Source organism: Anopheles aquasalis, chromosome 2 (genome assembly GCF_943734665.1).
Source record: "Anopheles aquasalis chromosome 2, idAnoAquaMG_Q_19, whole genome shotgun sequence".
NCBI lineage: Eukaryota > Metazoa > Arthropoda > Insecta > Diptera > Culicidae > Anopheles > Anopheles aquasalis.
In genome coordinates, this window is record NC_064877.1 from 26107501 (window position 1) to 26117500 (window position 10000).

General features: G+C 49.1%; 2 protein-coding genes and 2 non-coding genes across 5 annotated transcripts; 2 read left to right on the forward strand and 2 right to left on the reverse strand.

The window, feature by feature from the left end:
• Positions 1-956: 956 nt before the first annotated feature.
• On the reverse strand, positions 957-1120 carry LOC126573656 (U1 spliceosomal RNA). The gene has a single exon (XR_007608140.1). It is a non-coding gene; the product is annotated as a U1 spliceosomal RNA (small nuclear RNA).
• Positions 1121-1879: 759 nt separating this feature from the next.
• Positions 1880-8305, forward strand: LOC126580858 (glutathione-specific gamma-glutamylcyclotransferase 1). Of its 2 annotated transcripts, none has more exons than XM_050244155.1 (4): positions 1880-2299; positions 3306-4503; positions 6643-6678; positions 7562-8305. In XM_050244155.1, the coding sequence occupies exons 2-4, from the start codon at positions 4315-4317 to the stop codon at positions 8084-8086; spliced, it is 750 nt and encodes a 249-aa protein (XP_050100112.1). In that variant the 5' UTR covers positions 1880-2299; positions 3306-4314; the 3' UTR covers positions 8087-8305. The 2 variants fall into 2 exon arrangements, with proteins under 2 accessions (XP_050100112.1, XP_050100113.1); XM_050244156.1 differs by having other exon boundaries at positions 3309-4503.
• On the forward strand, positions 5946-6109 carry LOC126573659 (U1 spliceosomal RNA). Its single transcript, XR_007608143.1, has one exon. It is a non-coding gene; the product is annotated as a U1 spliceosomal RNA (small nuclear RNA).
• A 25-nt stretch (positions 8306-8330) lies between the features above and the next one.
• LOC126580857 (26S proteasome non-ATPase regulatory subunit 13) lies at positions 8331-9925 on the reverse strand. Its single transcript, XM_050244153.1, has 5 exons — positions 9738-9925; positions 9560-9673; positions 9211-9495; positions 8964-9117; positions 8331-8884 (listed from the first exon to the last, which is right to left on the reverse strand). The coding sequence occupies exons 1-5, from the start codon at positions 9839-9841 to the stop codon at positions 8399-8401; spliced, it is 1143 nt and encodes a 380-aa protein (XP_050100110.1). The 5' UTR covers positions 9842-9925; the 3' UTR covers positions 8331-8398.
• Between the last annotated feature and the right edge of the window lie 75 nt (positions 9926-10000).

Below are 10000 nucleotides of genomic sequence, written 5' to 3' on the forward strand. Positions count from 1 at the left end.
CAGGCAGAGGAGGAAGATTAAAAAGAGAAAGAATGATGCTCTTCTACTGATTTTCCAGAACTTTTATTTCTCTCATGCGGTGTTTCGGAAGCAGGTAAACTGTCTCTACATTTATGTTTCTTTCATAGTTCTGTTGTTTCTTCATGAAATAGATCCTTCTTCGAATCTTTTACCTAAACATAACCAAGAATATATTAAAGTTTATTTTCCCAGCAACATGTTTACCAAATTGTCTTAAAAACAAATCGTCTTTGTACACAGCATAAATAATTAAAATTTAAAATGTTAAACCTATTGATGGTTGAAACCCCATTCAATAAACCTATTTTTATAATATTCACAGTCGTAGAAAATGACACCGTTAAGTTACAATTAAATTTGTAGATAACATTTACTGTAAAATTTGTTATGTAGCATTTGGTTTTCCAATCAAAATCGAAAACCCCATCTTTTTCTTCTTCAAACGCACCCTAAATTGATCGATCTAAACGATTTTATCTAAAATAAACTTAGTATCTAAGCTACGACCACGATGTTTCCATCTCAAAAGATCCAGCGCTGAGTTCGATAGAAAACACAAAATGTAATTTTGCAGCCCCGGAATTGACTGTAACTTTTATACATTTTCCCTGATTTAAAGCCTAACATTCTTCAAAGGTTTTACCTTCATGTTAATGCAAAGCAATGTTAATAGTGCCGCAAAAACCATCTCAAAAATGAGGCTTTGATTGTTGCGAATTAACGCTATTCTCCCTGTTATATGAGCCTTAGGCTAGATTTAATCTAGAACAACCTTTTAGAATAATTGATCATCAATTTTAAATCTGCTGGGCGATTCTAAACAATCAACCAATCCGAAAAAAGACAGCATTTTATTAATGGCTTTAAATCAATTAAAGGTTCTACGGATGAGGATCGGCTTTGATCATTAGATTCAAGTTTTCTATTAGATTAGAACGGGATGTGCGCGGACGCACTTCCCGGCTACCAAAAATTGCGCACACGAGTTATCCACATGAGGGATAATCGCAGGGGTCAACCTCGCCGAAGTGCAATGGCAAGGCCTCGCCCTGGGGGAACCGCCTTGCTGATCACGGTAACCCCTGTGCCAGGTAAGTATGCTGAAGCGTGGCCCGGCCCGGGAAGCCCATGTTGCGCCTTCATGCACCGCTTGCGATGTATATCGAGAAAAATCACAATTTCTGCCTGCGTGCTGTTTTCTGTACCATTCCTTCGCATAAGCCTTGCTGATTGCATGCCTGCTATGCGTCCTAGAAACCGAGAGGGTACCAAGGGTTTGCCATCCTCATTTCTACCTAAAATGCGAAGGCAAAGTGACAAAGAAGACCCAAAACTGGTTCCCAAAAACTCGCATTTCTTTCGTGCGTTGCTTAGCAACGGCTTGGGAAGCAGGCAAACCAACCCATCTGGAAATTTCACATTCTTTTTTACTTGTCTGGAAATTACAAATAAATGATGAGAAACCTACAAATAAATTGAAAGAGCTGCGTGATACATTTTTGTTGTCTACAAATTTTAATGTTCAAATAATAATAATAAATAATAAAACCAGTTTTCCAATCACGCCAATGCTTTTCAGCTCGCCGTACTTCTGGCCAGCCACGAAGTGCATTTTGCAGCAAATCATGAGCAACGATGACGTACGATTGCATCAGCTGATTCACGTGCCACAACTTCAAAACCTACGAAACATGCAGTGAAAGCCGGTGCTGCGGTTGGGTGCTGGTGACTCACATTTTGAGCTGCCCCCCGCGTTGGATGAACCAAATGGCGTTGGAATAGTATTGGTGTGCATGCGCACCGACAGTGGTTCATTCGCTCATCTCGGTGCGTTGCCAACCAGCCAGCATTGACGGCCACAGCAGACCTCCCCAGCTAACTTCAGGACGAACACACAACATTTGCCACCGTGTACCGCGTGCCTGTATCTCTGTCAGCGAGAAAGGATCAAGGAAAGGGTGTAGTGTTAATTCGGCGGCCCCCTCTAAATCCTTCACCACCATTTACGTGCTAGCCAGTGGAAGTGAGCAGTTTGAAATAGTTACTGCGTGCCCCAGTTGACGACGCCGAGTGAAGTACAGGCCAGTGCAGTAAAGAGACCAGTGGCCACGTATTAACTTTCCATCATGTCTCTATACGGTGGCAATTGTTGCGGTTGTTTGTCCTGTTAAGGGGACACTTTTTGGCATCTTTTCTTGTGTATCTTGCTAACGGCGTTATGGCACCAGCAGCACAGAATACGCCCAACAACACACGGGCTCGGCAACAGCGGCGAAACGTAAGTTCCCCCCCCCCTCCCTCCCTTCCCTTTGCGGAAACCCCTTCTTCCACCCGAAGGCTGTTTGTTGTGATAGTTCAATCAAGTTCAAGAGCATTCGCACGAACGCACGCCCGTTGTTTGTATTTATATTTACTATACTTTGTATGTGGCGGGTGCAAGGGCACGCTAGCAGCCTTCCCTGCACTTGCTGGCCTCGAAAAAACAGCATAAAAAAGAACATTGACCGCAACGCGGAAAAAAGGTAATCGGCAGCGGTGGGGAACACGCATTTTGCGTCATCGAGGAAAGTTCATCGCCGTGGATTTCATTCACTGCCGCGATTCACAGTGCGGCTGCATAAATGTATGCGCAGGCTTCTTCGTGTTGCTAAGGATACGCTAAGGCGACACCGACATCGCTCAGCTGAGTAGCTTGACCCCCCCGTGCAGCTCCCTGGCAACGACTTCACGCATACTATGGCGCCCGGTGTACTACTCGGAAGCTGTATGCCAGGCCAGACCCGCGGTTGCTCGTCGTAGTAGACGGCGTCCTGCGGAAGGATCGATCGAGGTTTTAGTGTTCGGATTTTGTGTTCGAATGTGCGGCCAAATGAAAAGAAAAAAAAGTAACTTGTTGCGCACGGCCCACGGACACACTCTGCGTGCACACGCCATGCCAGCGTGACGCCCGAGAAAGGGGGGAAGCTTATGTACACCGCTCGGTCGGTTCCCTGATCTCGCTCGCGCACACATCCGCCTACTGTGCGCTGTGCTCTTCTGCGCGCGTGTTCGCGTGGGCCCACACGCACACACCAACTGTGCGCTGTGTGTGCTCTTTGTGTACGAGGACCGACACCAAAGGGGGAGGGCTTCTGGTTGTGGTGGTCAATCCGGTCGCGAGTGCGCTAATGTATTCGAACGAACATCCGACTCCTCTCTAACGTCCCATCTATTATTTACCCCCTTTTTTTGTCTTTTTTCTTTCATGTGCATGTGTTTGCTCTTCCTCTCCTGCTCCTGTACAGAAGAACATGAAGCCTCCAAGCAGCCGCACTACTAAACTGGGCAGCAGAACAGTAGCAGCGACAGCAGCAGCGCCAGCAACAGTATCCACCATCCACCGCCAGCGGACATCCGAGTTAGTAGTGCCGAACGCGCGAGCCGCACCGGCCACAGCACCGATCGCCGCCATCGTGCGGGTGGAAGAACACCAGCTGCAGCAGCAGCAGCAGTATCATTCGGTCACACTGGAACCGTACCATCACCATTTTCGGCCCTTCCACCAACGGAAGCGACCCGTTCCGATCCGTTTATCCGGAACGCACTCCGCAGCACTCTAGCAGGTCACGCCAAGCCTGGTCCGGAGCTAAGTCAAGCCAAAAAGACACACAAAGAGACAGAACGAAAGGGGGAAACAGTGAACCACCGATAGCGCGTGTGTGATTCTAGTGTCTGTGTCTGTGTGGCGTACGCCCTAGTGTTGACCAAGTTTTTGTAGAACTTTGTTTTAAAGCCAGCCGCCCTTAAGCTCAAGGTCACGGACACGCGGAAACTCATCGGCCGCGAATGCACCAGCGTCGCGAATCGTACGGAAAACGGATCGCCACGCGAATCTCGCTCTAGTGTGTCCACCTGGCGGCATCACCGACGCGCGATCACCAACGCGATCGGTGAGAGACGGTTTAGCATCAGCGATTTGCGGATTCGATTTGCACACGCGATCACGCGCCAACCGGGTGTGTAGATTACGTCCTTTTTTTGTCCTCCGATCTCTCTCGCTCTCGCGTGTCATCCTTTTTCGTTCCGCTAGTGGCAAAAGTGTGTCGGCGAAAAATTGCGTCTCGCGATCGCCCCCCGCGAAATTCCTCTCTCACTCTCTCTCTCTCTCTCGACTGTAGCATCGGCCTAGTGTCCGCGTCCACGCTTGATATTTACAAAACAAACTCAAAACAAAAGAAAGGGTAGCAAACAAGCAACGAGAAGAGGTCGGAGAGGCAACGCACAAGAACGAATCCCGGTCAGCAGCGCGGCCAGATGGATGGGAGAGAACGAATGGCGCCGGCCGCCAACGGCCAGCGAACGCCGGATGTGTGGGTATTCGGCTACGGATCGCTCTGCTGGTATCCGGGCTTCGAGTACTCCGACTGCATTACCGGCTACATCCGTGGGTATGTCCGGCGGTTCTGGCAAGCCAACGTGACCCACCGTGGTACCAAGGAACAGGTAAGGAAAATTCGCTTATTTCCTTTTGAAAAAAAAACCGACCTTTGTCCCCTTTTCTTGATTCTACTGAACGCACGCTCACACTCTCGCACTCGCGGATGAAGGGAAGCTGGTGGACAGTGTGGTGACGTGGGGTGTCAACATATTGTACGGTCGTGTCGTCTATTTTTGTTATCGCATCGCGCCGCGCCGTGCCAATCGATGGCAAGTGGCAAATCTCTCTCCTTCACTCACTCGCCCTCTCTCTCTCTCTCTCTCTCTCTCTCTCTTACTGTTCCTCGCATTTTTTTTTTGCTTAGTTAATCTATTCAAAACCAGACCGCGAATGTTTACTTATCCAATACATATGTCCAATATACATAGGCGCAGGCGTGCGATCGCGCCCCTACGAACATCTTCAATCGGTATCCGTTGTCACCAGCGCAAGCAGCGAGAGAATGAAAGGGAAAGAAGAATGGCCATCGCCACCACCACCGTCTGGCGTATCTGCTGTTTGTAAACAGTAACGAACACGAGAACGAGGGAATTCTTGAAAGCGAAAAGGGCACGGACAGATACCAAAAATATAGAGGCTCGTGTCGCGATTGTCTGCCGATCGTCTGCCGATCGATCGCGCGTAGTACGTTCTAAATTTCAAACCGGAATTCGACCCCCCCCCCCCCCCCCCCCCCCCCGGCACGGGAGGCACGGTCCGAATTTCAAAGTAAGCAATGTTTTCGATTGGTGGTGGTTGGAGGAACACACCACACACGAGTTGCCGCTTGATTTCACGTTTCGACCTCCACGTGCCAATGCAATGCAATGACTTTGTTGCGGTACAGCGCTAGTAGTAGTACTGCTTCTAGTAGCTAGTACACGCGGGAGGAATACGGGAATACCGCGGGAAGAAGAAGCTGGGCGCCACGAGCTTGTGTAGCGCATTTACAAGATTGTTGATGGCCTTGCGCTACCGTAAGCTGTTCGGTGAAAGCTGATAAGCGAAAGAGTAAAGAAAGCTATTGCTTAATTGTTCATCTCGCCCCCGTTTCGTTTAAACGATGATCAGCATGATCATGAACGAGTTATCGATCTGTTTGTCGATAGTCCCTGGCTGACCTTACGCTGATCGAGCGATTAGCGCGAAAACCGTGTGATTATGGGTGATTCGCGAGAATCTGCCTCGTTTATGTTCGCACCATAGTTCGGTTATCACGTGCTTGGTAGCAAGGATTATTTAATTGATTTAATCGTTGTGATTTATCGGCAGGCGAATCGAAGGGATGAGCTGATGACAAAACGAGAATTGGTTTACCTTCTCATGGCCTTCCATGTTATTCCTGTGGGTAAACAGTTTCCAGGACGCCGCAGCAAGCAGGCAGAGACTGTGATTTTTTTTTCGATATACATCGCAAGCGCTGCATGAAGGCGCGACATGGGCTTCCCGGGCCGGGCCACGCTTCAGCATACTTACCTGGCACAGGGGTTACCGTGATCATCAAGGCGGTTCCCCCAGGGCGAGGCCTTGCCATTGCACTACGGCGGGGTTGACCCCTGCGATTATCCCTCATGTGGATAACTCGTGTGCGCAATTTTTGGTAGCCGGGAAGTGCGTCCGCGCACATCCCGTCATAACTCTAGAAAAAATAATGCAACGATTCCTTGTAAGGAGGTTTCGTTCTATAAAAAAAAATCGGCTTCTTGTTGGAATCGAACCCTGGCCGATTGTCTCGCGTTAGTCAGAGATTATTGGGTGAACGATCGAATCCCCTTGCGAGGAAAACATTTTTTTATTGTTACACACTAGAGCAGTGCGGACAGTTTTTGCTCTATTGTTTGCTCGTGACAGCAAATAAACGTACGTTGTTTGTTCGCTGCACATAACGCACAACGGGCAGTGTGTGATAAACGAAATCGGCGAAGTTACACGTCATCCCCATCCAGCGCCCCACACAGTCGCCTGCTCATCAAATGCCGATTCCAATTACTCACTTTGAGGCACCCAACGCGGTAGAGAAGCAACGGCACGCATTCCATCGTGATCGTGCAGCAGAGCGACGGTAAACAGTAGTGGCACCCAATGGACTAATCAACGGTTTTTGCTTCTTCTTCTTCTCCTTCTCTTCCTTATGATTTATCGCTTCGCTGGCCGTCTGCGAGCAGCCCGGTCGCGTGGCTACTTTGATCGAAGACAAAGAGGTAAGTGTGTAATGCATAGCGCAAGGCATCATGTAGAGCAGCAGCAACCTGCGCCTCATCCCCATCATCATCATCACCGAGTGAACCAGACAAGATGATATGACAAGATCACATTACGTAGCCGCATTACATTCACTTTAGCACCTTTGCGCAGTTTAAGATAAAAGGATGACGGTGATTGAATTACAAACAGAGAGGGTCTACGCTTGAAGGTATTCCGCTTATCGAAGTTGCGTCCGATTTCCAGGCAGGACTATCAGGCAAAAGAAAGAGATAAAGAGCGCACTGAATTCCAGTTTTGTCTTGGCGCCTCGCTACCATTGGAATTTGTATGTCCGTGGCCCTAATTTGGCCAGAGGCATTAAAAAGCATCAATCTCTGATAAAGTGCAAAGTGCTGTAGGTGTTAAAACGAAACCACAAGAGAACAGAGAACAGAACAAAAAAGGGATGGCAGTTCTTTCGTAGTAAGCCCCATTGTGTTCAGCAGGGGAGTGTGACAAAGGAGCCATACTCCGCGCGCTTCTCAACATTACTTTAGAAAAGGTCTGGCATATTTGCAACTATTTGTCTAAGCCAAGGATAACCGACTTCTGACTGCTGCAATAGGGACCAGAATCAAGTCCTGACACTTTCTGTCCTAGGCCCGGGGACTTTTCCCATGGTATGCTCCATCGCCGCGAGAGCGGCAGAAGCAAGGCAGAGTTATCGAAGAAACTCGTATGGCACCACGAGAGTTGAGCTAGAATGAACCGCTTTAATTCCCTGAACTTGTTGGGACGTTACATACATATATATAGCTTTGCATGTTTTGCTTTAGTTCTGGTGATGTTTAGAACGAAACCTTACAACAGCTTCCTTTTTCCTTCTCTCGATCCTTGCAGGGAATCACTTGGGGATGCGCATTTAAGGTGACGGGCGCGGATGCGTTGGAGTACCTCGGCCAGCGAGAATGCACACTCGGTGGTTACGCGACGAAGTACATCAAATTCTATCCCCGGATCGCCAGCGAACAATCGGGCATCAGTGGGGAAGCGTTCGCAACGCTCGTCTACATCGCTACACCAAAGAACGAGTACTGGATCGGGGAGGAACCGCTGCTCGTAACGGCCCGCCAGATCGTCGAATCGCGCGGTCCGAGCGGACACAATGTCGAGTATCTTATCCGATTGGCGATGTTCATGCGGGACGAGCTGCCCGGTGCATCTGATGAGCATTTGTTCGAGCTGGAGAGTCTCGTGCGACGGTTCGTGGCCGAGGCGGAGCTGAGCGTGGACCAGCTGCTGATGATGGGCAACACACCGTTGCGCCGGATCCGCCGTGATACCCACGAGGAGGTGCGACGTCACGTTACCTTCGAATACACCTCACGCGTACCCGATACCAAGCTGCGTTGCTTGCACATTTAGGATTACACCCCGTCTCCGTGCTTCAGTCTACAATTGACATTCTATCTCCTGAACCGGCGTCGTGTGCCAAACGGGCAAAAGCATCTTACTTCACTTCCTAACTATATATTAAGGCTTCGAAAGCAACGTCGACACTAGAAAGCAGCAATAGCATCCTCCATATGACAACAAATGTTTTATGTTTTATGTTTTAATGAAATATAAAGTCTTATCGATTTATTTAATTGTAAACGCAATGACGGATGATGACCCTTCCCTAAAACCTGCAAGAGCGTACACGGATCAAGAGAGTCCCGGACCGGCATTGGCTAGTTAGTTTGTGAGGATTTCGCTCGCTCTGCTTTCGATCAGCTGTTCCATGGAGGTGATCGAAGACATCCAGGTATCGAGCGTCGATGCCATACCGGCCACCTGTTTGCGGTCGAGCACACGCGGTTGCACCCAGGTCATGTTCACCACTCCGGCCACCTCGTCGATCGCACCCTTCACCAGTCCTTGCGCCAGCGCTTTCATGATCAGTATCTCGACCTCCTTGATCGGTAGCTTGGCTTCCTTGGCAATCTCCTCGAACGTGATGGTACGCTTGTTGGCCGGCCGCTTGAACGTCATCTCCATCAGGCAGAGCAGAGAGATCTTCTGGCGCAGCTTCACCTCCTGTGCCGCCAAATCGGCGATAGAGCTCCATTTCGGTTTCATCTGCTCGAACTTTACGATGTCGCCCGAGTTGAACGCTCGCAGCAGCTCCACGAGCCACTCGTTTTCGGTTCCATTCAGCGACTCCAGAATTGGGTGGGCTAGCTACAAGCGCGAAGCGAGAACATTTGAAATGTGATCAATCAAGGGGCGATCTACTCCAAAACGATCCATTTCTACTCACCAATTCTCCGATATTGTAGATCCCTTCGCCAAGCAGGGCCGCTAAACCAAGACAGAACGCTTGCTGGGCCCACTGGTCCCGGGGGTACGTATCCATCGAACATCCCAGGAACTGGAGCCCGCACCGATAGTAATCGCTATGCTGGCCGACCAATCTATTTTTAGCGCAGAAGAGAATGTGACATTTGTAATGCTCTGTTTGTAGTCAAAACGAACGGGACATCGCGTGCCGAGACTGCGGTACGTACCGGTAATAGTTCGCTGCAAGCATATAATATTTGCCATGGACTGGCGTTACGTTGCCCGCTTCTTCGAGAATGTCTTTCAGATCTTCAATGATCTTCTTCGTCTCATCCAGCTGGTTCAGGTGCTCCAGATAGATCTGCCCCTGCAGAACCTTGCACATCCATACGGCCTGATCGCAAATTTTCACCTTTTCCTTGAGCTTTTCGAGGAATGCAATCGCTTCCTTCTTATCCGAAATGAACGATATGACCACGGTCAAGATTTCCACTAAACCGTACGGGTTGATTCTGAAACGTTTCGAGAGGAACCGTGAGAAACAGCCGGGTTGTTATGGGCAGCAGCGGTACCTACTTTGTTTCGAAAGAGGAGATGAAATTGTGGTACAGCGCCAGCAAAGCATCCTCATTCTGCAGCGACGGATGTTTCACGAATGTGTCCAGCTTGATCGTAAGTTCATTCCACAGTCTGTTGGTGAGAAAACAATCAGATATTAGAATTGATTTGCCACATTCGTTCTTCCGGTTCTTACTTCTCGTTGTACAGCTCCTCGATTTGCGTCCACTCGGCGGCCAGCTCCTTATCGGTGGTTTTTTTCTGGTCCGCCAGGAAGGTAGTAACGTTTGCGTTCGACATGATTGGAAATCTGCGAATTGGTTCAGCGAGAGGAAAAGGCACAGCGAATTCCGTACACAAAAATCCAGCCGCAGCCGCAAAATGAGTCGCGAGTTTTTTGATTTGACAGTGATGATTTAGCAACAACTCGTTTATGGTGCCAGGTCGCGTGCTTCGCAA

What these genes read in the sequence shown, in the direction of transcription:
- LOC126580858 (XM_050244155.1), top strand. Translation starts at nt 4,315, where the DNA reads ATGGATGGGAGAGAACGAATGGCGCCGGCCGCCAACGGCCAGCGAACG. An exon ending in ACCGTGGTACCAAGGAACAG is followed by an intron (nt 4,504 to 6,642) that starts GTAAGGAAAATT and finishes GTCTGCGAGCAG; the next exon opens with CCCGGTCGCGTGGCTACTTT. An exon ending in CTTTGATCGAAGACAAAGAG is followed by an intron (nt 6,679 to 7,561) that starts GTAAGTGTGTAA and finishes CGATCCTTGCAG; the next exon opens with GGAATCACTTGGGGATGCGC.
- LOC126580857 (XM_050244153.1), bottom strand. Translation starts at nt 9,841, where the DNA reads ATGTCGAACGCAAACGTTACTACCTTCCTGGCGGACCAGAAAAAAACC. An exon ending in GAGGAGCTGTACAACGAGAA is followed by an intron (nt 9,674 to 9,737) that starts GTAAGAACCGGA and finishes TCTCACCAACAG; the next exon opens with ACTGTGGAATGAACTTACGA. An exon ending in TCTACAATATCGGAGAATTG is followed by an intron (nt 8,885 to 8,963) that starts GTGAGTAGAAAT and finishes TCGCGCTTGTAG; the next exon opens with CTAGCCCACCCAATTCTGGA.